The sequence below is a fragment of the Dendrobium catenatum genome, unplaced genomic scaffold (assembly GCF_001605985.2).
Source record: "Dendrobium catenatum unplaced genomic scaffold, ASM160598v2 fragScaff_scaffold_1557, whole genome shotgun sequence".
NCBI lineage: Eukaryota > Viridiplantae > Streptophyta > Magnoliopsida > Asparagales > Orchidaceae > Dendrobium > Dendrobium catenatum.
In genome coordinates this window covers 1,743,894-1,767,584 of record NW_021320019.1, presented here as the reverse complement: position 1 = coordinate 1,767,584, position 23,691 = coordinate 1,743,894, and the positions used below count along the sequence as shown (strand labels likewise).

Genomic DNA, 23,691 nt, shown 5'->3' with positions numbered 1-23,691 from the left:
ACCTGGAACTGACCCGGGTTCAAACGGGTCGACCCTAACCCAACCCGGGTAGGTAAACGAGTCGAAAATCCGAACCCGGACCCGACCCGGCGGGTTGCTGGGTTGACTCGACCCGACACAGGAAGCAAATGCGGGTGCGCGCGGGCTGGACGCGGGTGCGCGCGGGCTGGACTCGGGTGCGCGCATGAGCGAGCAGATGGGAAGGCAAGAGCGCGCGCGGCTGTCTCGGCAATCGCGCGGGCGGCCTCGTCCGGCGAGCGGGCGGTGCGCTGCTGGCATTGTCGCACGAGCATGGCAAGGGCAACCGGGGCAGGAATGCAGGCAGATGCAGGTAACACATGTTAAATAGGTTGGCGGGTTGACCCGAAAACCCGTTAGGTCAACATAAACTGACCCATTTTTCAAACGGGTCTAATCCGTGAACCCGAACCCGACCTGTTTTGAAATCGGATCGGGTCAAACCCGAAATTTCTGGGTCGTGTTTGGGTTGGGTTTTCGTGTCGTGTCAAATATTAACACCCGTAATTAAAATATTTTACTATTTATTCACTCAAAATATCATCTACACTAGCTAGGAGTTCATTACAATCCATTAACCTATCACAAACTCCTGACTACAAAAGAATAAAAGAAGATATATACAAAATCTAAAGAAAACCAGAGGGTCTTTATTAACCTCATTCCAACTAGTCCTAACCCCTTCCATAACCTGAAATTATTAAAATTCATGTAATGAGCTCAAAAGTCTAGCAGTAATTTAAAATTAATTAAAACTTTCATTGCAATGATTAAAGAATCAATATGAAATGCTCACTATAATTTAATCAATATAGTTAATGATCAAATACTATTGATAAAACTCAAAATGATCAATAATAAAAATAGAAAATCATTATAATAAATTTAAAAATTTATAGTTTATATAAAATTCAATAAATCGGTAAAACAATGGTGAAAAAATCATTCATAAATCATTAAAAGAATCTATCTTATCTATTCATATGCATCATCTATTTATGTATTATCAATGGATCCAATAGTATCAATGATATTAATATATTTATCAATGTTATAGTGCTATCATTACATGCATGCATCAATGTATGATTTAGCAAGACAATATATCTACTTTAACATGATGTTTTCAATATCTTTTATCCTGATTGATTTCTAGTTGGTCATTAGTGATATCAATTATCATTTATCCAATTAATCAATTATCATTACAAGTGGCCTCATTTGTACTCTCTGCCTGTCGATGTATTTGGTCATCTGTTATAGGCTAGAACCGAGATAATACCACATCATCTTTAGAGGAAAGTCTGTTGGCCCATCCTCCTGCACAGGATATTATGTTTTAACAGTAACCCATTTTATAGTGTTAAAAGTCAGCCTTTCTTGCTTATAAAAATGCCACACTTAAAATGCAATAGGAAATAATCAATTTTGTTTAATACAAAAAAATTATATAATAATCAAAATTATAAAAAATTTAAATGAGATTTGAGTTACTATAAATAGAAGAAATCTTTGAATAAAATTGATGGATGAGAAAGCCTCGAACAATTTTCTCTCTCTTCTTCTATAAGACACGGTGTTGAAATTCAGATTTTTCATTTAAAAATTTTATTTCAAAAAAATTGGATTATTACAATCTACTCACCTTAGAAAAATATCATCCTCAGTATTTTTCTTAAGGATTTGGGCACAAAATCAATAAAAAAAAAGAATTTATAAAATTAAAACTCAAATCAAATTGAAATAAATCACGAATCAAAACTCGATAAACTCAATCAACTTCTATTACACACTCATACAACTTATTCAATCACATATCATTCACTTATACAATCAATTATGGATACAAACTAATATACCTTAATCTGCCCAATCTACTCAACTTACAATCAATTTTCTATAGCTCTAGTAACAATTCAATCAACTCTTCGAACAACTTCTCTTACACAAATTTGTGACGTCACATAATCAAATTTGGAAGAATTGTCTATTTATCATTTTAAGAATATACCAAAGCTTCTATAAATCATCAATATGAATAATAACCATAAAAAATAACTATAATTATATGCATCAAGATATTTTACTATTTATTCACCCAAAATATCATTTATATTAGCTAGGAGATTACTATAATTACTAATCTATCACAAATTCATGACCATAAAAGAATAAAAGAAAATACAGAGTAAAATCTTTAAAAAAAAACTTGGGGATCTATGTCAATCTCACTCCAACTGGTCATGATTCATTCCCTGACTTGAAATCAAATAATCCATATAATATACTTAAAAGCCCAACAATAATCTAAAATTCATTAAAGCTTTTAATGTAATGACTAAAAAATCAATATGAAATGCTCAGTCTAATATAATCAATAGCAATCAATATAGTTAATGATCAAATATTATCTATAAAACTCAAAATGATTAATAATAAAAGCAAGGAATCATTACAATAAATCTAAAAAGTTCTAAGCTCCTATTTACCATCTCTATCTTTCTGTCCATCTGGGAGTGGTAAGCGGTGCTCGTCCTCAATACGGTCCCTTGCATCCTGAACGGTTCTCTCCAAAGATGACTGAGGAACATCTTATCTCAATAAGACACTATCGATTCTGATATCCCATATAATCTGATTACCTCTCTGATGAATGCTATTGTCACTGTCACTATCATGTACGGATGTTGTAGGGGAATAAAATGATCATACTTACTCAGTTTGTCCATCACCACCAAAATCATTGTATCCCCCTCAGACCTGGGTATCCCATTAATAAAATTCATAGTAACCTCCTCCCACACTTTGGAAGGGCTAGAGGTTGCAATAATCCTTCCGGAGTTATGGCTAATTGTGCTCCCATGGAACTCCTGCAGAAGGTGAGGAATATGGACTAAGGCCTATGGCAACACAAATCTTCCCTAGTACAATAGTCTTTCCCCCATAGGAAATAGCCAAGGTGGCTACTCTCATCCCTCTGCAGATTTGCCGTAATCCTCCTCAGTTCTTCTTCCTGTACGCTCTCCTCCTTAATAGACCTTCAATTCAACATCAATGTTATCGAAATGGCTAACTCTTGTAGCTACTCCACACATCTGGACCAACGTTTAAAATTGCGCAATAAAAGGCGCGCCTTGAGGCGCGCCTCAGCGCATTTTCGACCAATTAAGCCTCAAAGCCTACGCAATAAGTTTAGTTTATGAGGCTTACGCCTCAAGTTTACCGCAATTTTAAACCTTGATCTGGACAAGACATTAGCCGCCTTGTTCTCTAACCCTGGCGTATACTGGATCTCAAAATCATATGCCAACTACTTTGACAGCCACCTCTGATGCACCTCGGTCACCATCCTCTGCTCTAATAAGTACTTCAAGCTCCTCAGGTTTGTCCTGATGATGAAATGTCGGCTTAGTAAGTAAGGCCGCCACTCATGAAAAGCTAATACAATGAATATCAACTCTGTCTCATAAACTGACTTCAACCTAGTTCTAACTGTTAACATCTGGCTAAAGTGATGGGCCTATGATTCTGCATTGCCCACAATCCATATCCTGATGCATCAGTCTCTACCTCTAAAACTTGGTTGAAATTTGGTAGGGCTAGGACCGGTATGTGGTCATGGCCTTCTTTAGTCTCTCAAAGGCCTGGGTAACTGTCTCGCCACACATAAAACTATCTTTCTTCAGTTGCTTCGTCAGCGGCCGCACTATAGTGTTGTATCCCCTCACAAATCTCTTGTAGTATCTGGTCAACCATAGGAAAACCTCATTTCTTTCAGGGTCCTAGGTAGCGGCCATTTCAGCATAGCCTCAATCTTGGCTTGATCAACTGTCACCACCTCCTGAGATACCACATGCCCCAAGTATTCCACATGAATTATGCAAATTAACGCTTTTTCAGGTTGGCCCACAACTGATGCTCCTATAAAACCCCTGACACCACCTTCAAGTGCTCCAAATACTCCTCGTCCGACCTGTTGTATACTAGGGTGTCATCAAAGAAAATTAATACAAATCTCCTGAGGAATGGTCAGAACATCCTGTTCATGAGGGACTGGAATGTAGCAAGGGCATTGGTGAGGCCAAATAATATCACCAAGAACTCGTAGTGTCCCTAATGTGCCATGAATGCAGTCTTCAGGACATCCTCCTCTCTCACCCTGATCTGATGGTATCCAAACTTCAGATATATCTTTTTGAATAACAGTACTCCATATAACTCATCTAACAACTCATCTATCATCGGAATAGAAAATTTGTCTGACACATTTTTCTTGTTCAGGGCCTGGTAGTCCATCCATAATCTTCAGCTTCCGTCCTTCTTAACCAGTAAAATTAGGCTAGAAAAAGGGCTCACGCTCGGCCTGATGATCCATGTCTCCAATATCTTTAAATCAACTTATCAATCTCATCCTTCTGGATTTGAGGGTAACAGTAAGGTCTCACACTGATCAGTGACACCCCCTCCCTCAAGTTGATGGTGTGCTCCTACTCCCGTTGTGGTGTCAATCATTAAGGTGGCTGAAAGATCTTATTGAAATGATGTATAAGCAGTTGTATTGAAAGAGGGATGTCTCCCCCTCCTCCAATCTGATCCCCGCTAAGCTCTGCAGCTTCACTTGAAGTCCTCTCATCTCCTATATAGTCATCACCATGATTTTGAGAGACACCATGGCTTTGGATTACCTTGCATCTCCCTTGATCTCCACCCTTCTTCCCTCCACCAATAGTTTCATCGTCCGTGCTCCTCAATTGACCTTGGTATCCCCTAAGGTTTGTAGTCATTTCATCCCCAAATGACATCAGTGCTCCCTAACTCCAATGAAAGGAATTCCTTGCTCACCTAAACTCCTATATGGTCAAAATCACCATCCTACACACCTCTCTACCTGTCTCCACCTTTCATGTGCCCATTATCACTTGTGAGTAACCCCACTATCTATCAACACTACTACCTCTTTGTCTACTATTTCTCCTCTCACTTTTATGTTATGTTTTGGATGGAATCCCACCACTGAATTTAAGGAGATCTCTGCCACATCTAAATGCAACTCTTCCTCCACCACCACCATTATCTCACTCTCACATCTGTCCTCAGCTTTCTTGTCATCACAGACAGTAAGAACCTGAAGAGTTTGGTGCTTACACCTATGCCTCGGTATATACCTCTCATTATATATGAAACACAGCCCTTTCGCCCTCATCTCCTGTAACTCATTCTCATTTAGCTTCTTGAAGTTTCATTCGGTTCCCCCTCCTACAGTCTTCTCTTTTATGGTCTCCTGAGGAATACCTAGTGTCGATCTCTTAGGTGCCAAAAAGGTGGTGGTTATCCTATACGAACCTCTTGAATTGTTGCCTCTAGCTCCTTTCTCCAGGTGCTTCTAATCCTTCACTAGCTGGGCTTGCTCCATAACCTCTTCCAAATCACGAGGCCTCATCACCTTAACTGCTGCCCAAATCTCTAGTTTGAGCTCCTTTATAAAGTTTCCCTCCAATGCAATCTCTGATAGCAGGTCTAGTCACCTGAAAAGTTACTCGAACCTCTCACGGTACTCCACCATTGATCCCTCATGCGTTAGAGCGAATAACTGCTTATAAAAGTCCCCTCCCCAGTTAGTTTAGAAATGTTCTAACAGACAATCTTTGAACTCCCTCCAGCTCCGCATAGACCTTATGTCCCTCCACTAGTATCATGTCAGTGTCTTCCCCTTCAAGCACATGCTAGCTGTTGTCAATCTCTCCTCCTCCGTCAACCCATTGATGACAAAATATGTTTCAACTCTATAGATCCACCCATGTGCATCCTCTCCCTCAAACATAGGCATCTTCAACTTTCTTACCCTCAAATCTTCTTCATTTCCCATGTTTCCCCAACACCTCACATTCCCCAAAGGGTTGGGCCTCCCCAAGTGTATTCATCATCCCTTCTATGCTCATATCCAAAACCTTTGTCAAAATCCCCCCTCCTCCTTCCAAAATCAGCACCCCTCATCTCTCCTTTCAAATTCAACACCCTTTCGCTCATACCTAACATCCTCACGCCTTTCCCCATATCCTCTACTTGTCTACTGCCTAGGAATAGGTTCTAAGGAAAGCATTTTCTCCTCTCCTTCGAAAATCTCCACCTCCTGCTCTTCTCCTCTTCTTATAGGATTATGGTTTCCCCCACTCTCTTGACTGCTGGTGGCTCCCTTCGCCTCTGACTATGCCATTTTGGTTTGAAACTCGAGCATCTTTCTCATCATTTCCTCCATGATGGCAAACTTCCCATCAATCTTCTCATGGACAGATGAAAATTGATTTTCGAAATCTGAAATCTTTTTTTATAAAATTGGATTTCAATTGTGCGATCTCCCCTTCCAAAACTTCTACCTTTCTCTCAGTCATAGATAACTGGATCTATGCTCTGATACCAATTTGATAGGAAGTGCTGGTTGAAATAAAAATAATCCCTTGGCTGAATTTTAACTTCAGCACACCCAAAAGCAATCCACAAGAAGAAATATGAGGAATAACAAGAGAACCTTTTAAATGATGATAGACGGAAGAAGAAATAAATAAGATACAATGGATCTTCAATTAGAGAGGAAGATCCGGCTCTCCCAAATTCCTAGCCGCCGGCTAGAGCCTTCTCAACCTAGGTAAACTTCAAAAATAGCAAAACAAGACATAAAACTGAATCCTAGGTTTAACAAAACTTCTTAAAGCATACAATAACCAGCAAATACCCAAAATAATCATTCCAATTTGAATTTTCCTCCTAGACGCCGTGTCTCCCTTTGAATTAATCCCTGGGCCCCACCCCAAGGGGGGTGGAAAGGTGCTGAGGCGGACCCGGTTTCCGCCTGGAATACAACTTGGGCGGTCTAGGGTCGACAGCCATGCCCAGCCTAACAGAATTCTCTGTTTTTTTCTTACATGAAAATATGCAAGCCGACATATTTATCACACTAGAAAAGTTAACTCTGCACTGTCCTGCAGCACCATGCTTTATAAGTTATTTTGATTTTGAAAGATAATGAAAGACTATGCTAAAATTATCAATTCTTCTTTCCATCCTCATCCGTGATTTGATCTGCATTATAAAATTTTAAATTACATGGTATACAGATATGTGGAATTTTTATAAGGTCAATCTGCCATTTGACCTAGGCAGCTAGGCTGTTTACCAGCAGAATCATTTTAAACAAGCACTATGGGCATAAGCTATAGAAAGAATTGCAGGTATGGGCGACTTCAAGAAGGCAAACCTGGTTCATCTAATATGCATGGTTGGATGAACTGCCAAAGACGCTTTTTCAAGTTATACAAATTTTGGTTGGCGGTTGCTGGTTGATATGCAAATAGGATCTCTGGAGATGTTCCTAAGAAGCTTCTGGCGTGAGGATATCCTCAACATCTGTGGGACAAATTTTGTTGGTTTTTTTTTTTTTTCCTTATGAAGCATAATTGGCTTCTGAAGCATTATCTTTAAATGCATTGCAACATAGCTAATGATTGAAAGACTAAGGGATAATAATCCATAATCCTTATCTCGGCTATGTTATTCTTTTATTACTTTTCTTCACTTGTTAAACTGTAATGTTTATTTTTGTTTTGGAATACAAGCCTCTGTGCGTTTTCTGTATATTGCTTGTTGGGAATGGTGATTAGGTTTAGATTTCGATTTATTCCCTAGATACTACCTTAGCCTCTGTCAATTGTTTTCCCATCCATACATGATGGAGATATTAGTAGGAGGTTCTGGTGCATTTATCAGAGGAGGCACCACAGATCGACGGCTACGTTTAGGAGCCTTTATTTTTTATGCATTATATGTATTGTTTTATTTTATATTTCAGTATTTCATATTTTACCCCCATGGGTAGTTAGTTCGATGTTGTAGCCCGGGGGCACTTTAGTCCTTTTCTTTTGTTATGTTGGGGCCTATATATACGGGCCTTCTCTATTGTATTGGATGATGATTTGATAAATGAAAAATGTACTACTTTCTTTTTCCATTGAGTGTTGAGAGCTTTTGAGAGGAATTTGGTGAGATCCCTAGGAGAGGGAGGTGCAATACCCACCAGCCGTCGGAGGGATCCGAGCTCATGGTTTTCTTCTTCTCTATTTCTTCGTCTCCTCCGAAGCCTCCACCTCTCTTTCCTCCTTCCTTTCCTACAACCAAAACCCCTTCTTCCCCGCATACCTGCCGGCCATCCACCAACCCTCCACCCTAAATTGCCGCCTACCTCTCTCCACCACTGGCCTTCTCGATTACCCAACCCACAGCCCAAACCCCACCACCAAGCCCATCCCCCATTGACCCAAAACCCACCCCTCGCCTAGCCATCGGCTTGTCCGGCCACATCCATAGCTGCCGGCCCACCTAGGGCCAAACCTTGGGATTCAAATTCAATTTGCCTCCCAAATACTTTCTAAAGCATCCAAGTATTGATTTGGGAAGTCCCTTTTAATTTGAATTCAAAATTATTTAAATTTCAAATTCTTTCCTTATTGATTAACCTAATTTAGGAATGCCTCCACAAATCTCTCCCAATCTAAAATCAATTGGAATTAATTCTGATTCCAATATTCATTGAACCTAAACACATTCAATGAATGTGGACAATCCCCCCCCTCCCCCTCCCCTCTCTTTCTTGGTCGGCCCCTCTCTTGCCTTTTCCTATCTCCAATTAATTCCCCCCACCTGCATAAATTCACCCATTAAACCTCCTAAACCGCCGGCCTCCTCTCTCCAATCCCACCTAATAATTTTCCCCCCATTAGGGATATTTGAATTTCAAATCTTCCCCTTTCCTCATTTACAAAAATCTGAACTTAAATTCAGATTTTAATTTCCCTTCCCCTATACTAAAGGCCAAATCAAAGAGGCTTCACTACTAGCCCTAGCCGAAATTCTCCAAGGAAGAAGGTTCACCACCCTTTGATTCATTTCTTACATGCATAGCCGATCCGGATGTCGATCATAGATTCGTATTTGACTCTCAAGAACGAATTGATGTATTGAACTCACCTTTCTTTGACATTAATTTGGACATTGATTCTACCATGGAAGAATATGTCAACATAATGTTCTTCTCCTTGACGAACGCCATCGACAAAAACAATCCTCCAATCCAGTGGCAACTTCTACATCGTCGACCCACTCCAACTTCGGCTAGCTTTTCTCTGGACGGTATCGTAAGCTTTCTCTTTATTTTGGTGGCATCGTCAATTGTGCTAAACTTCTTCGTCCGCTAATCAATATAGAGATTGAGGGAGGGAAACTCAAGGTGAATGTTCTAGATAGTAATCTGTGGATTTTTGTTACGGCATAAATAGTTTTACTCTACTTTTGGTTATTATTTTAATGGTCTTGTTATCATAGCTTGTAACCGCATGCCAAAGCAAACTACAATTGAGAATTCCTAAAGTAATACCTTGTGATACATAACCTTAAAGTGGCAAGTTTTACAATATTTTATTAATTCCTTGCAATTCCTATTTGTATCACATCAATACATGTCTACTTGCTTCCACTATGTTTGATGGCCCATCCATAAGTTGCTCTCTATGAAGATAACAAAGGACAGAGAAAAGATATTGTTCCTTCTAGATATTATTTGGTAATCGAAGCCACCGGATTTTTTACCCAGAGAGACTGCCCGTGCCTCCAATGGGGGGCCTGGGTTCAAATCCTTCAAACACAACGCTTTACATTCAGTAGGCAGATTGAGATTTATGAATATTCCATGCAAGTATTATGTTTCTATAACTATAGCTTTTCTTATGCATAGGCGTACAACTCACTGTTGTCAATTTTATCAATATATTAATTACACACACACACACATATATATATATAGAGAGAGAGAGAGAGAGAGAGAGAGAGAGAGAGAGGGACGCATCTTCCATCCTTCACCCAGATATTCTAATGCTTGAGTTCTAAAGTAACTAAAAGATAACTTTCAGTTACTTTTTTATTTAATTTTTAGCTACTTTAAATCTCCGTAAAAAATGTAGATGTATGAGGACAAAAGCTTCCATCCTTAGATTTATTCTCAATAATCAATTAAAAAAAAAAAGCTTCCATCCTTCTAGAAGGATATTAGTCTATATATATATTGCGTTTAGAATAAGTGCGAGCACTTCTAAGACTCCAAAAGCAACTCCCTCCCCCAGCTATTCCATCATCTACTTTGTTTTGTGTGTTTAATACAATAAGTAGTAAATTTTGTTGAGTAATCTAAAATAAAAAATGTTAAAAGAAATAATTATCCTAAAACTCAAATATTACTTTGTGAAATTTCTTGAGAGCTTGCATTATTATGTAATGAAACGCAATTTCCTGAACACGCTATCGAGGAAAACTCAAGGTTTTATCTTGATTGCTAGAAATCATTCAATTTAAGCATGTGAGGAGATCACAGTATCATCATTCCCATAAGTTTGTTATCACTTATTTTTCCCATTCAGTGATTAATGTTATTATTTTACTAAATAACCCAGTTCATGGCATGGAATACGGCTTTGGAGCCCATGACTACCCAACAAGTGGAGTTTTTGAAGTAGAACCAAGAGGCTGCCCTGGCTTTATCTACAGACGGACCGTGTGGTTGGGCACCACTACCATGCCCCAAGATGAGTTCCGATCATTTATCGAGCAACTTTCTCGAAAATATCATGGCGACACTTACAATTTGATAGTGAAGAACTGCAATCATTTCACCAATGATGTTTGTATGCATCTCACTGGAAAGCCTGTTCCAGGATGGGTGAATCGGCTTGCCAGACTAGGTAAAATATATTCTAAAGAGTTTCTCACTTCCTGCAACATTAGGTTTTAATTTGTTTGCTTTTTGAAAGTTTCAGGTTCTTTATGCAATTGCCTTCTACCAGAAAACATTCATGTGACAACAGTCAGGCATTTACCTGATCACTCAGCATTCTCGGGTAAGCTGCAGTTATTCTACTCATTTATGTTAGACTTGTACCATCTTGACTATAGCCTATTTAATCTAGCTTGTTTTGGATTTAGCTTTATACAATTTGCTAAACCCCTGGCTGATTCTCCTTAAAAATTTGCTTTTGAATTTAGGTATAGGTTACTAACTAAACTTCATTTTTGTACTTGCAATTTACACAACTCTTGTTTTTGTTAGTTTTTCTAACATCTTGACTCTTAATAGGATACAATGCAAAAAAAAAGATTTATATAGCCGACCCCATGTAGTGGGATAAAGGCTGAATGTTGTTGTTGTTGTTTCTACCATCTTGACTATAGCCTATTTATCTTACTTGTTTTGGATTCAGCTTTATCTTCTTGTTATCCCCCCTGCTGATTCTTCTTAAAAGCTTGCTTTTGATGTAGCTCTCTAGCTATATTTCATTTTTGTACTTACAATTTACATTTTTTTCAATGTGCTTCGATGGTAAATATGCATGTTTTGTGGTGTGTCTCAAATGCCCTTGAAGGGATGATCTCATGACTGAAAATTTTTTTTCCCCCTTCGTGAAAGATACAACTAAGATACGAGCATAGTTGCTTTAAAAATGAACGTCATATATCGTCATGTTTCATAGGAGTTATTCATTAAGAGCTAAGGTTCATTTAAACCTCAAGTTGATATGAAGCTACTTCTAACTTTAAAAGTAAGAGAAGCTAAAGAAATTAGTTGGAAACAAGATCTCCAAATGTAATATTTAATAATACTATTTAATATTTCTGGCTTCTAGTTGATCTTTTGACACATCTTGGAAGTAAAAACAGCAAACAAAAGAGAAGAAATGTGTAGGAACACAAAGATAATGGTTGTTTTTTTATTTCTCCTTAAAAAATAATGCAAGATATAATTGATCTATTATTCGAGAAATATATCAGCTCTTCCACAAACTCTAGCCGTTTCTAAGAAACTCACTAAGAAAACTACAACAGAGAACAAAAATGCATGATACCAAAATAACAAAATAGTTAGCCCTAAATAGGCTCTCCTAATTCCTTCTCAAATCAACCCTCTTTCCCTAATTAATTCCCTCTCATATTTGAATTCAAAATTGGAACTCTTTCCTTACATAATTCCTCCTTGATTCCTCTTCCTTACATAATCAATCATATTTTTCCTGGGCCCCACAAGGAGGGCCGAAATCTCCCTTAGCTGATTCCTTATTTCTGCCCAGCATGCTCCTTGGTTCAGCTTTTGTTGGATCGGTCGGCTGGGTTGGCCCAGCCTAGTCCGCCCCTCTTTCCTATTGATCAGGTCATATCAATACTCCTCCCAAAAAAATGCACCTTATCCTCAAGGTGGAAGGATGAGAACTATCTCCTGGTCGTCTCGTATGGCTCCCATGTAGTTTTGCGCTATGGAAAATCCTTCCACAAGATGAGTTCTTCCTGTGCCCCTATTTCCCATTGGCACAACACTTCTACTCTCAAGGGTTTCAAAATGACCTATATGTCTTCTGTCAAAGTTGCAGGTAGTAAAGACAGTGTGTGATCTCCTATCGCTCGTCTTTGCTATGAGACATGAAATGTTGTGTGTAATGTTGATGAAGGCGATAATACCAGTCATCATTACTCCTATGCACTCCAAAACCTCGTTAAGGGCCAAAGTATCATGGAGATAATTTTTCATTCCTCATGGTTAGTGTCTTCTGTCGGTAGGGCATTAGCTTCAAGTAAATCATATCTCCTAACTCAAAGTGTATTTCTCTTCTTTGCTTATCAGCCTTTCTCTTCGGGCCTGCAACAGATGTCCTTTGCACTCAACCCATATCCTGTCCCACTCCACTAAGTGTTGATTTACACTGGAAACTGGTCTAGTGCTCTACCCATAATGCATTAAATGAGGTAGATCGCTCCCATAGAGAATCCTAAAAGTAGTGATCTATTCTGTTGAATGGTACGAAGTGTTGTACTAATACTCAGCCTTTGCAATCCACTTTGCTTAACTCTTCGGTGTATCAGATACAAAACGTCTCAAATAGGTCTCTACGCTTCTGTTAACCACCTCTATCTAGCCATCTGTCTAGGTGTGGTATGTCATGCTTCTTTTCAAGACTGTCCCATATAAATGAAACAGCTCCTTCCAGAAGTGATTAAGGAACACCTTGTCTCTATCTGACTTAATTGATTCTAGGAATCTATGTAAGCACACTATCTCCCGTATGAAAGCAGTAGCCACAGAGACCGCGATATAGGAGTGCTTTAGAGGGACGAAATGTGCATACTTGCTCAGAAGATCAACTACTACTAATATCATCGGAAATCCCTCCGAACATGGCAATCCCTCGATAAAATCCATCGTCACCTCCTCCCACACCCTCTTGGCAAAGCTAGAGGCTGTAGTAACCCTCATGCTAGAAAAGTTATTACGTTCGGACAAAAAACGGGAAATCCGGACAAATACCGAGCGATACCGAGTGCTCGGTACCGAGTGCTCAAGTGACGTGGCCTTTTGTTATTGGTCTCTGGACGTGTTCGGTGTCCGGACACAATAATTACTCCTCATGGTGTCATGGACAAGTACTTGTGCCTTGGCACACATCACATCTTGCTACCTGGTCCTCTACATTGCGGCGCATCCCTACCCATTATAGTTTTCCTGATAGCTGACTGTAGGTTTTTTGAGCTCCTGAATGTCCTCCAACTGTGCTGCTATGAAATTCCTGCAATAACTTGGAGATGTACCCTGATCTCTTCGGTAAAACCAATCGCCCCTGATGCAGCAACTGGGCCCCCCTTAATGTGTAACTAGGATATCTGTCTATGTCCTGCAACCTGATCCTCTACATTGCGGAGCATCCCTACCCATTATAGTATTCTTGACAGCTGACTGTAGGTTTTTTGAGCTCCTGAATGTCCTCCAACTGTGCTGCTATGAAACTCCTGCAATAACTTGGAGATGTACCCTGATCTCTTCGGTAAAACCAATCGCCCCTGATGCAGCAACTGGGCCCCCCTTAATGTGTAACTAGGATAACTGTCTATGTCCTACAACCACTTGGCTTTGATCTTCCTTAGACCCTCATCAAGTTCACTCTCCTGTCTCAAGGCTTCCCAATCTAGGACCATAGGTATTGATAGAGCTATCAACTGTGGCTCGTCTGTCTTCCGTGATAGTGCATCTGTGGCTTTGTTCTCTTATTCTAGGCAATATTGGAATTCATATCTTAACAACTTGGATAACCACTTCTGATACTCTTCCATCACCATCCTCTACTCCAGTAGAAACATCAAACTTCTCTTGTCTGTCCTAACTATAAAATGTTGCCCCAACAAATAGTCATTTTTGGATGGTCATGACAATTGCCATCAACTCTCGTTGGTATACAGACTAGGGCCTCGCCCTGGAAGTGAGCACCTGATTGAAATAAACAATGGGTCGATGATCCTGCATGAGTACTGCCTTTAGTCTGTATCCTAATGCATTCATCTCTACCACAAATGGTTTGCTGAAGTCAGGAAGTGCTAATACTGGCATGTTGGTCATGGCTTTCTTCAACTGCTTGAAGGCTTGTGTCGTTGCTTCCCCCCAATTGAAAATGTCCTTCAGCTTCTCAGTCAGTGGCCATGCTATCGTGTCATACCCTCGTACAAACTTCCGGTAGTACCTGGTGAGGCCTAAAAACCCTTCTCGGTGCCAGTGAAGTCGAGGTACTTCTGTAAGAACCTCTCGCTACTCTGCTCTTACTGATCCTCTCCATCTGTCTCTGATCCTTTGTTATCTAGGCTAGCTCCATCATCTCCTTTAACCCCTGTGATCTCAACAATCGAAGGTCTTCTCGTGTACAGGCTTGAGGCCCTTCATGAAATTTCCCTCCAGCACCTCCTCCGAAATCCCCTTAACCGCCCTGATAGCAACTCAAATCTCTCTGTGTACTCCGTGATGGTCCCCTCCTGAGTCAATGCCAGAAATTGCTTGTGTAGGTCTCCTTCCCGAATGGCTTGGAAATGTTCTAACAAGCAATTCTTAAACTCTTCCCACGAATGGATCGAATATCTACTCTACCTCCACTGGAACCAAGCAAGGGCTTTCCCCTCCAGACATAGCCCTGCGGCTATAAGCTTTTCCTCCTCTCTCAATCCGTTCACCATGAAATACCTATCCACCCGGTATACCCACTCATGCACATCTTCCCCTTCGAATATCGGCATCTTTAGCTTCCTCTCCCTAGCATCTCTACCGTGTATCGAGGTTTTGAATCCCACCTTACATGACCCGATGCCCATTGCTCGGCCGGTCCCCCTCCTCTGGTCATACACTCCTCTTTCCCAAAAGGCCTCCTATAGTGGTCGGACACTCCGCCACCTCCACCATAAAACTACTTGCTTGCTGTCCCCCAATCCAAAATTCCTAATCCGCTCTTATCGGAGCCCTAAGAGGTGATTTTTTTATGAAAAAACTCTCCTTATCGAACTCTTCCTGACCGGTCTTTTTTTCCCTTATATTCAGCCAAGGGAATCCTGGTCCGATTCTGGATTAGGGTTAGCAATCAAAACCACCGGTGGAGTTTTGAATTGCATCTCCATGAGCTTCCATATCATCTCCTCCACCCCTCCAAATCAGTTTTCTATGGATAAAACCTTCCTTCCATAGTTGAAAATTTTCCTTCAATGTTTGAGAACTTCTCCTCCACTCTGGATTTGATTTGGTCCACTTCGCTTTCCAATGCATCCACTTTCTTTGCAGCCATCCCTTCAAAACTTCACTCTGATGCTAATTTGATGCGTCTTGGAAGTAAAAATAGAAAACAAAAGAGAAGAAAAGCATAGGAACATAAAGATAATAGCTATTTTCTAATTTCTTCTTAAAAAAACACTACAATGCATAATAGATATACTATTCGAGAGGTAGATCGGCTCTCGCAGAAACCCTAGGCGCCACTAGGAAAATCATAAAGAAAACTACAGCAGAAAACAAACTGTATGATGCCAAAATAACAACATAGTCATAAATGGACTCTCATAATCCTCTCCCAAATAAGTTCTCTTTCCTTAATTAATTCCCTCCCAAATTAGCTCCCTTTCCTTAATTAATTCCATCATAATTTGAAAATTGGAACTTTTTACCTAAATAATTTTCCCTTGATTCCTCTTCCTTACATAATGACTCATCTTTATTGGGCCCCACCATGGGGGCTGAAATCTCCCTTCGCTGATTCTCTGTTTCCGCCCAGCCTGCTCCTTTGTTCAGCTCCTGTTGAACTGGCCGGCTGGGTTGGCCCAGCCCGCCTCCCTTTCCTGCTGAGGAGGCCGTATCATCTTTCTTATTAATTTTTATGATACAGGTACTGCTTCAAATCATCCTTATTCTTATTTAATAGAAAAAAAAAAAAGTTCTGATGAGAAAAACTTCTTTCTCCTGATTGCATTGACTGTTATCAGTGCCCTTGATTTGCTATTGGGGAGAGATTTGCCCTTACTGCGGCACTGTATTTTGTTTGGGCCATGGGTATAGTATATCACTTACCTGATTGCTTGGTGTTTTGGTCGGACCTGGACCATCTTTCCCTGCTGTTGCACATGAGGCTAAGTTCAACAAAGGAAATTCCATCAAAGAAGGCATTTTTTAAAGTTTTCATATTATCAATTCATTTTTTACAAGAATTCCACTTGGAACTGAACTTTCTAATGCCAAATTCATTGTTTTTTTGGATCAATCAGAGACTTTGGTTTCCACAGGCCATGCGGCATCTATTTCATCAGGAATTGATTTTTTTTTTTTTTTTACAATTTTGTTTATAAGATCCAAGAAGTGAATTCTCAAAAACATACAAGAAATCTTCTATTTTTCAAATGAACATTTTTTGCATTCTTTAGAAGTTTAATATAAATAACTTCTTAAGATCTGACACTTATTTCCCTTTGATGGAAAATGGTACAAAAAGATGGATCAGGCTCATATGCTTCAACCTTGGAAGTGAGTGATGACGAGGAGGAACTGGATCATCACTTGCTAACAGCTTCCAGCAGTGATCAACCACATTCAAAAGAGAAACCATTAAAGTTAGCAAGAGAGAAATTTTGACACCGAACTTTCTCCCAGAATGTAGTTCTTTTCTTGTCAATGTTGTGCCTCCATGTATAAATCATGTCAGTTCGGCTCCTTCCTACCTTTTTTTCTTGAAGATGACAGGCTTTGCCTGAATCTTCTCTCTTCCTAGTTAGAGCCTGCAACAAGCTGCAGTTGTTGTGTTGGTGTTTTAATTGCTTTAATTGATTTTGATTTAGACTCCGTTTTCTTGTAAAGTCTAAATACAGAAAATTCTATTTCTGTGCATCCACAAGGGCATGTTTATTATGCTAGTAGTGGTTTGGCTAATGTCAATGATCAAAACTCTTTTTCATTTTTAGTTGGTTGCATATAACTTTTTTTTTTCTTTTAGATGAGTGGCTTCACTCTTATGAACAGAATGTGAAACGAGTATATTCGTAGAAAGCTTATAGTAGTTCCAATGGCAGATAAGATTAGAGAGAGTCGCCTTAGATGATTTGGTTACATAAAATGTCAGCCTTCTGATGGCCCGGTTAGGAGAGATAGATGTATTAGATTTAGCTTATGTTAAGAAGATAGAGGTAGTCCTAAAAAGACTTGGCTAGGAAATATTAGAAATGATTTTTTTTATTAAATTTAAATGTGAATTTAACTCTTAAGTGAACACAACGGTGAAAAAGGATTCATGTACGTAGCTGACCTCATATAGTGGGATAAAGGCTTCATGCTATTGTTGTTGTTCTTCTTTTACTTTTGCCTGGAACCAAGTTTAGAAACATGGGTGAGGCATTTGTTCTGAAGGAAAGTTGATTAACGTGGTGTTGATTTGTTCATATTTCTTTAGTAAATACCTGGGTTTGGTTACTAAAGAGAAAATTATTAATCAGCCTTGCCGAATTTTTTTGAGATGACATACAGTTCAAACCTGTAAGAAAGAAAAAATTTATTTAAACTGTGAATCACTACATTTCTTTTGTATTTCATTCAAATATTGTAAGTAATTCAATTGAGGTGGATACTATTTTTTTATTGAGCTTATTATAAAATAACAAATGTGGATTAGTGAGAATTAACACTTAAACCTAATTTTAATTTGGGTTGTTAATGATTCAATCTTGAGTTGATCTAATTTTGGCTCAAGATCAGCTCAAAGTAATTCAATTTGATCTCGAATCTTCCGATTAAAATTTAGTACAATCTAATTTCGATTGATTTTGAATCTTTTTATGTACATAGACATTCATTCAAATATGTGTATATAAACATTCATTCAAATATTAAACAAATAAAAATATATGTGTACGTATTCATATGTACAATTATTTATATATTTTAGATATCTCGGGCCAACTTGATCTAATTCAAGCATGCTCGAAATAAAGTTGAAGGTCTGATCGAGCCAAAAATTTGGCTTATGGTTGAGCTCGTTTAACTTGATAGCAAGACCTCAAGGGATAGAACGTGAGCGAGAGGAGAAGAAGGAGAATAGAGAAATAAAATGTCTGTATATGTTATTAGAGAGATACAGTGGGTTATATATAGAGATTACAATGTTAAAGCTGTAAATAATAAAACTGACAAATAGAAGGTTCTATTTCTGCTAATATCCTCCCTCAAATTAAGCATTCGTTTGGACGAATGTTTAATTTGTGACGTAGTTCGTTAAACCGTGAGATTGCGAATGGCTTCGTGAAGATGTCGGCAATTTGATCCGTCGAGGAGATGTGCTCAAGTGCAATTTGACCGGAGCTTATTTGTTGACGAATAAAGTGATAGTCGATCTCAACGTGCTTCGTCCTGGCATGAAACACCGGGTTTTTGGCTATAGCCATTGCCGAGGTGTTGTCGCAGTAGATGACGGTCGGTGAGGATTGCAGGAGGTTGAGTTCGGATGCGAGTCGTCGAAGCCAGATTACTTCTGAGGCGGCTGCGGAGAGTGACCGATATTCTGCTTCGGTCGAAGATTTGGCCACGGTTACTTGCTTCTTGACGGTCCAGGAGACAAGATTGGGACCGAGAAAGGTGCAGAAATCGGAAATGGATTTTCGGTCGGTGTTGTCCGATGCCCAGTCGGCGCTGAGTAGGTCCGGAACTCGAGTGGTCCAACGTTGATCGGTAGACCGTGTGATAGGGTGCCTTTGACGTAGCAGAGGAGTCTTTTTAGTGCCTTGAAATCTTGTTCGGTAGGAGATTGCATATGTTGGCATACTTGGTTAGCAGCGAAGGCGATGTCCGGTCTGGTAATGGTGAGGTATTGGAGAGATCCTGCGAGTCGGCGGAAGAGAGTGGGATCCGTAAACGGTGACAGGTTCGGAGCTCTCTGTTTTGTCGTGGCTGTGACCGGTGTTGGAGCAGGTTTGCAGTCTTTGTAGCCTGCGTCATTGAGAATTTTAGTAGCGTGGTGTTCTTGGGATAGAAAATAACCATGTTTGGAGCGATTCACCTGTATGCCGAGGAAGAGAGAGATGTGGCCGAGTTGTTTTAGTGCGAATTGCTTTTGAAGTTGATTGAGTAGATGGCGAATTGCAGGTTCGTTGTTCCCTGTAATCAGAAAATCATCAACGTAAATGAGTATGTATATTTGAATGTTGTTTTGAGTAAAGAGAAGGAGGGAGGGATCGGAACGACTAAACTGAAAGCCTTGTTGTTAAAGGAAGGTGGTGAGGGTTTGGAACCATAGACGCGGTGCTTGCTTCAGGCCGTATAGGGACTTTTGTAGTTTGCATACCGCATGTGGATGTGCGGGATCGGTGAACCCCGGTGGTTGGCGCATGAAGATGACTTCGGGTAGATCTCCGTGGAGAAAGGCGTTTGCGACGTCGAGTTGGTATACCGGCCAGTCACGGTGGAGGGACAGCGTAAGTAGAAGACGAATTGTAGTCATCTTGGCAACGGGACTGAATGTCGCGTTGTAGTTGACACCGAACTGTTGGTTGTAGCCGAGGGCGACCAGCCGTGCTTTATAGCGATCCACCTGTCCATTAGGAAGCGTTTTAATTTTGTAAGGCCACTTGCAGCCCAAGATGGGCTTGTCGGCGGGGGGTGGTACAAGTGTCCAGGTGGATTGTTGTTGCAGAGCGTCAATTTCTGTTTGCATGGCTGCACGCCAGTTTGGAGTTTTGAGTGCTTGAGTGTAGGTATGAGGGATGTCGGTTGTGTTGTTGTGAGCAAGGAGGTTGAATATTTTCTTGGGTTTCTGGATGCCCGATTTTAGCCTGGTTTGCATTGGGTGGCCTTGCGTAATGACAGGTTGAATGGGGGGAGATAGCGGTCTGATGTCGGGATTGGGAGAAACATGTTCGACCGAGGGAATTTGATGAGCCATCGCAGGTGAGTTCTGGATAGGCGGCGAGCTGGGTACGCTGCTATTAGTGGGTGTTTGAGAAGTTGTTGAGGACGGAGTCAGGAGGAGTGGTGGTATGTGTGGGATGGATGAGAAGCCTCGGTTGAAGAACAAGATGCTGATTGGTAAGGAAAAATGTTCTCGTGAAAAGTGACGTGACGAGAAACGTGTGTTCGGCCAGTGATGTTGTTGTAACATAAATACCCTTTGTGTTTTGGTGAGTATCCTATGAAGATGCATGGGTGCGACCGGGGAGCAAATTTGTCCGTTGAGTAGGGCTTGAGCCAGGGGTAGCATAAGCAGCCAAACGTTCGGAGGTGTGTGTACGAGGGTGGATTGCCGGTGAGGAGCTGGATTGGAATTTGGTTCGCGATTGATTTGGACGGAAGAAGGTTTATTAGGTAGTGAGCTGTGGAGAGAGCTGATGCCCAGAATTTTTGAGGAAGACCGGATTCGAGTAGGAGTGCTCGGGTTAGATCGAGAAGATGGCGGTGGCGACGTTCAGCGAGACCGTTTTGTTCTGGCGTGTGAGGACAAGTAAGTTGTTGTATTGTGCCAGATTCTTGGAGGTAAGATTGAAAAGCGTTGCTTGTGAACTCGCCCCCACCATCAGAGCGAAGAACTTTGGGGGTCTTGTTATATTGAGTTTTGATTAAATTGCAAAAGTTTTTTAACATGTTAAGGGTTTCGTTCTTGGTGTGTAAAAAGTATATCCAAGAGAATCTTGAGTAGTCGTCAATGAATAAAAGGTAGTAGCGGTGGCCGTTCAAGGACGGGTGAGGAGAGGGTCCCCAAACGTCCGTGTGAATGAGATCAAAAGGTGCAGTAGAATTCGTAATGCTTTTATTGAATACAAGTTTGTGGCTCTTGGCCTAGTTACAGGTGTTACAAGAAAAGGAATGTTGAACGTTTTTAATATCCGGGAACAGCCGAGAGAGGAGAAGTTGTGTGTCTTTGTTCGGGTGTCCAAGGCGGGAGTGCCAATTGGGCGAAGCTTGAGCTGTGACCGTGAGAGCCATGTCCTTGTGAGTCGGTGCGGTGCTAATGTGGTAGAGACCATCATGAAGGCGACCATGAAGCAGTGGTCGTTGGTCCCGAGAGTCCTCGATCACAAAACCATATTTGTCAAAAGAAATAGAAACGTAGTTATCGGAGGTTAGTTTAGAAACAGAAATGAGATTGTGCGTTAGAGAGGGTACGTGGAGAAGATTGTTGAGTATCAACTTACGAGCGCTTTCCGGCAAGGGAAGGAGGCCTTGGCCGGTGCTGTTGATGGGAACGGAGTTACCATTTGCCGTGGAGATTGTGTCCGATCCTTGGTAAGTCGTTGGATAGTAAAGATTGTTGGCGTCCGGCGTGAGGTGGGATGAGACACCGGAGTCAAGAATCCATTCTTGATTGACTAAGGTAGCAGGGTTGGCGAAGAGTGCCCGGGGTTGACGAGTATCGGTTGGAGCATACTTCGGATTATTGCGATGCCAACAGTTGAGGGCGATGTGCCCGATTTTGCCGTAGATTTGACACAGCGGTCTTGATTGCGGTGGCTGGGTAGGGGCGGTGGACGAAGTAGCTGTGTTGGGTGTGTTGTATTGTTGGTATTTCGGTTTGCTTGATTTTCGGTTGTTGTTGATGCGGTAGCGAGAAGAGTTGGATGGGGCTGCATAAAGAGCCGACGGGTTGGTGCTATTTTGCTGTTCTTGAAGTGTTTCTTGTTGAAGATGTATTTCTTCGTTGCACAAAAGGGCGTAGAAAATGTCAAGATCGATCGGTAGGAGGGAGTTCTGGATGGTTGATTTGAAGGAGTTATACGTTGAAGGGAGACCGTTGAGTATGTGAAGTATAATGTCCTCGGGTTCGATCTTGGAGCCGGATGCCGAGATATTGTCCACGAGTTGCTTGATTCGGGTGAGGTATTGTTGGACGGTGAGATCCTTCATTTGCGTGCGGTAGAGCTCGTTCTTGAGCTGAATCACCCGAGATCTGCTAGTCGGTTGAAGTCGACACTCAAGAACGGTCCAAGCCTCATGGGCGGTCGTGGATGTGATTATGTAAGGTAGAATTTTTTGTGATACCGTGGAGAACAAGGTAGAGAGGAGGTTGCTGTCAATGAGTAGCCATTGAGCGTGATCTGCGGACGTGGTATCCGAGGGAGGTGGAGCGGTGCCGAGGAGATGACCGGCGAACCCGTTCGCAGTGAATTGCTGCAGTAGTTGTATCCTCCAAATTGGGTAGTTGTCCGGTGTGAGATGATGAGGAGCAAGATTCTTGATATTGGAGACAAGAAACTTGAGGTTGGGTGGGATGCCGACAGCCATGTTTGTGATGCCGGTTTGCGTGGAGGAGGAGGAGGTGATCGGAGAGAGGGGATCCATGGGTTCTTGATCTCCTTACTTGGCTCTTGATACCATGATAGCAAGACCTCAAGGGATAGAACGTGAGCGAGAGGAGAAGAAGGAGAATAGAGAAATAAAATGTCTGTATATGTTATTAGAGATATACAGTGGGTTATATATAGAGATTACAATGTTACAGTTGTAAATAATAAAACTGACAAATAGAAGGTTCTATTTTTGCTAATATAACTCAATTCACGTTTGCAATCTGACCAATCACTAGCTCGAATCAAAATCGAAACAAGTCAAACTATAGACAAATTTGAGTTAGCATAAAATTAGAATTAAATTATTTTTAGAACAAAATATTAGCAATCCTGTGGAATGTGGATGGCTTCATCTCAAGATGGAGAATGGAAGATAGTTGAAAAAATGATAGGGGAAAGCTCAGCATATTATTATTGGGTTATATATTCACCAATTTATTAAACATTGTGGCCGTCAAAGTGGGGAGAAATTATTCTGTGCGGAGGTCTGATGCAGAATGCCGTATGGAGGCCAACCAGAATGGGTAATGTCAGCGGTATCGAGCCACGATAACGAGCGGTACGGAGCAATACCAAGCATCGGTATCAAGCGAACGGGTGACGTGGCGCATTCTGATTGATCTCCGGACGGCATTCGACATCTGCACATAATAATTAATCCAAAGTGGGACTCATAGCTGTAAAGCAAAAATCCTAATTGGCATTACAAAGCTGTCGCTAATCCGAAGAATATGAGTCGGTGATCAAATACATGGCATAAAATATAGGCAAATTTGCACTCCTTCACCTTCATTCTTAATAAATCATTAATAAAAAAACTCGGATTAATTATTTCTTAATAAGAGATAAAATCAGCAGATTAGCTGTTATCAACTTCAGATTGAAGGACCAGCTCGACAGGAGGGTCAAAGAAATAGCCTAAAATGATGGCAGCACGTGCATTTTCCCATAATGATTGAGGAAACACAATAA

General features: G+C 40.8%; 1 protein-coding gene across 3 annotated transcripts in view; it reads left to right on the top strand.

The window, feature by feature from the left end:
• LOC110093824 (deSI-like protein At4g17486) overlaps positions 1-17,354 on the top strand; it is a 19,779-nt gene extending 2,425 nt beyond the window's left edge. For 2 of the 3 annotated variants that reach the window (XM_020818825.2, XM_020818824.2), the window contains exons 3-5: positions 10,512-10,799; positions 10,869-10,955; positions 16,890-17,354. In XM_020818825.2, coding sequence (XP_020674484.1) covers positions 10,512-10,799; positions 10,869-10,955; positions 16,890-17,029 — 515 coding nt within the window. In that variant the 3' untranslated portion in view covers positions 17,030-17,354. The remainder of the gene's footprint in view (positions 1-10,511; positions 10,800-10,868; positions 10,956-16,889) is intronic. The other variant, XM_020818826.2, reaches the window with a different exon arrangement.
• Positions 17,355-23,691: the final 6,337 nt, after the last annotated feature.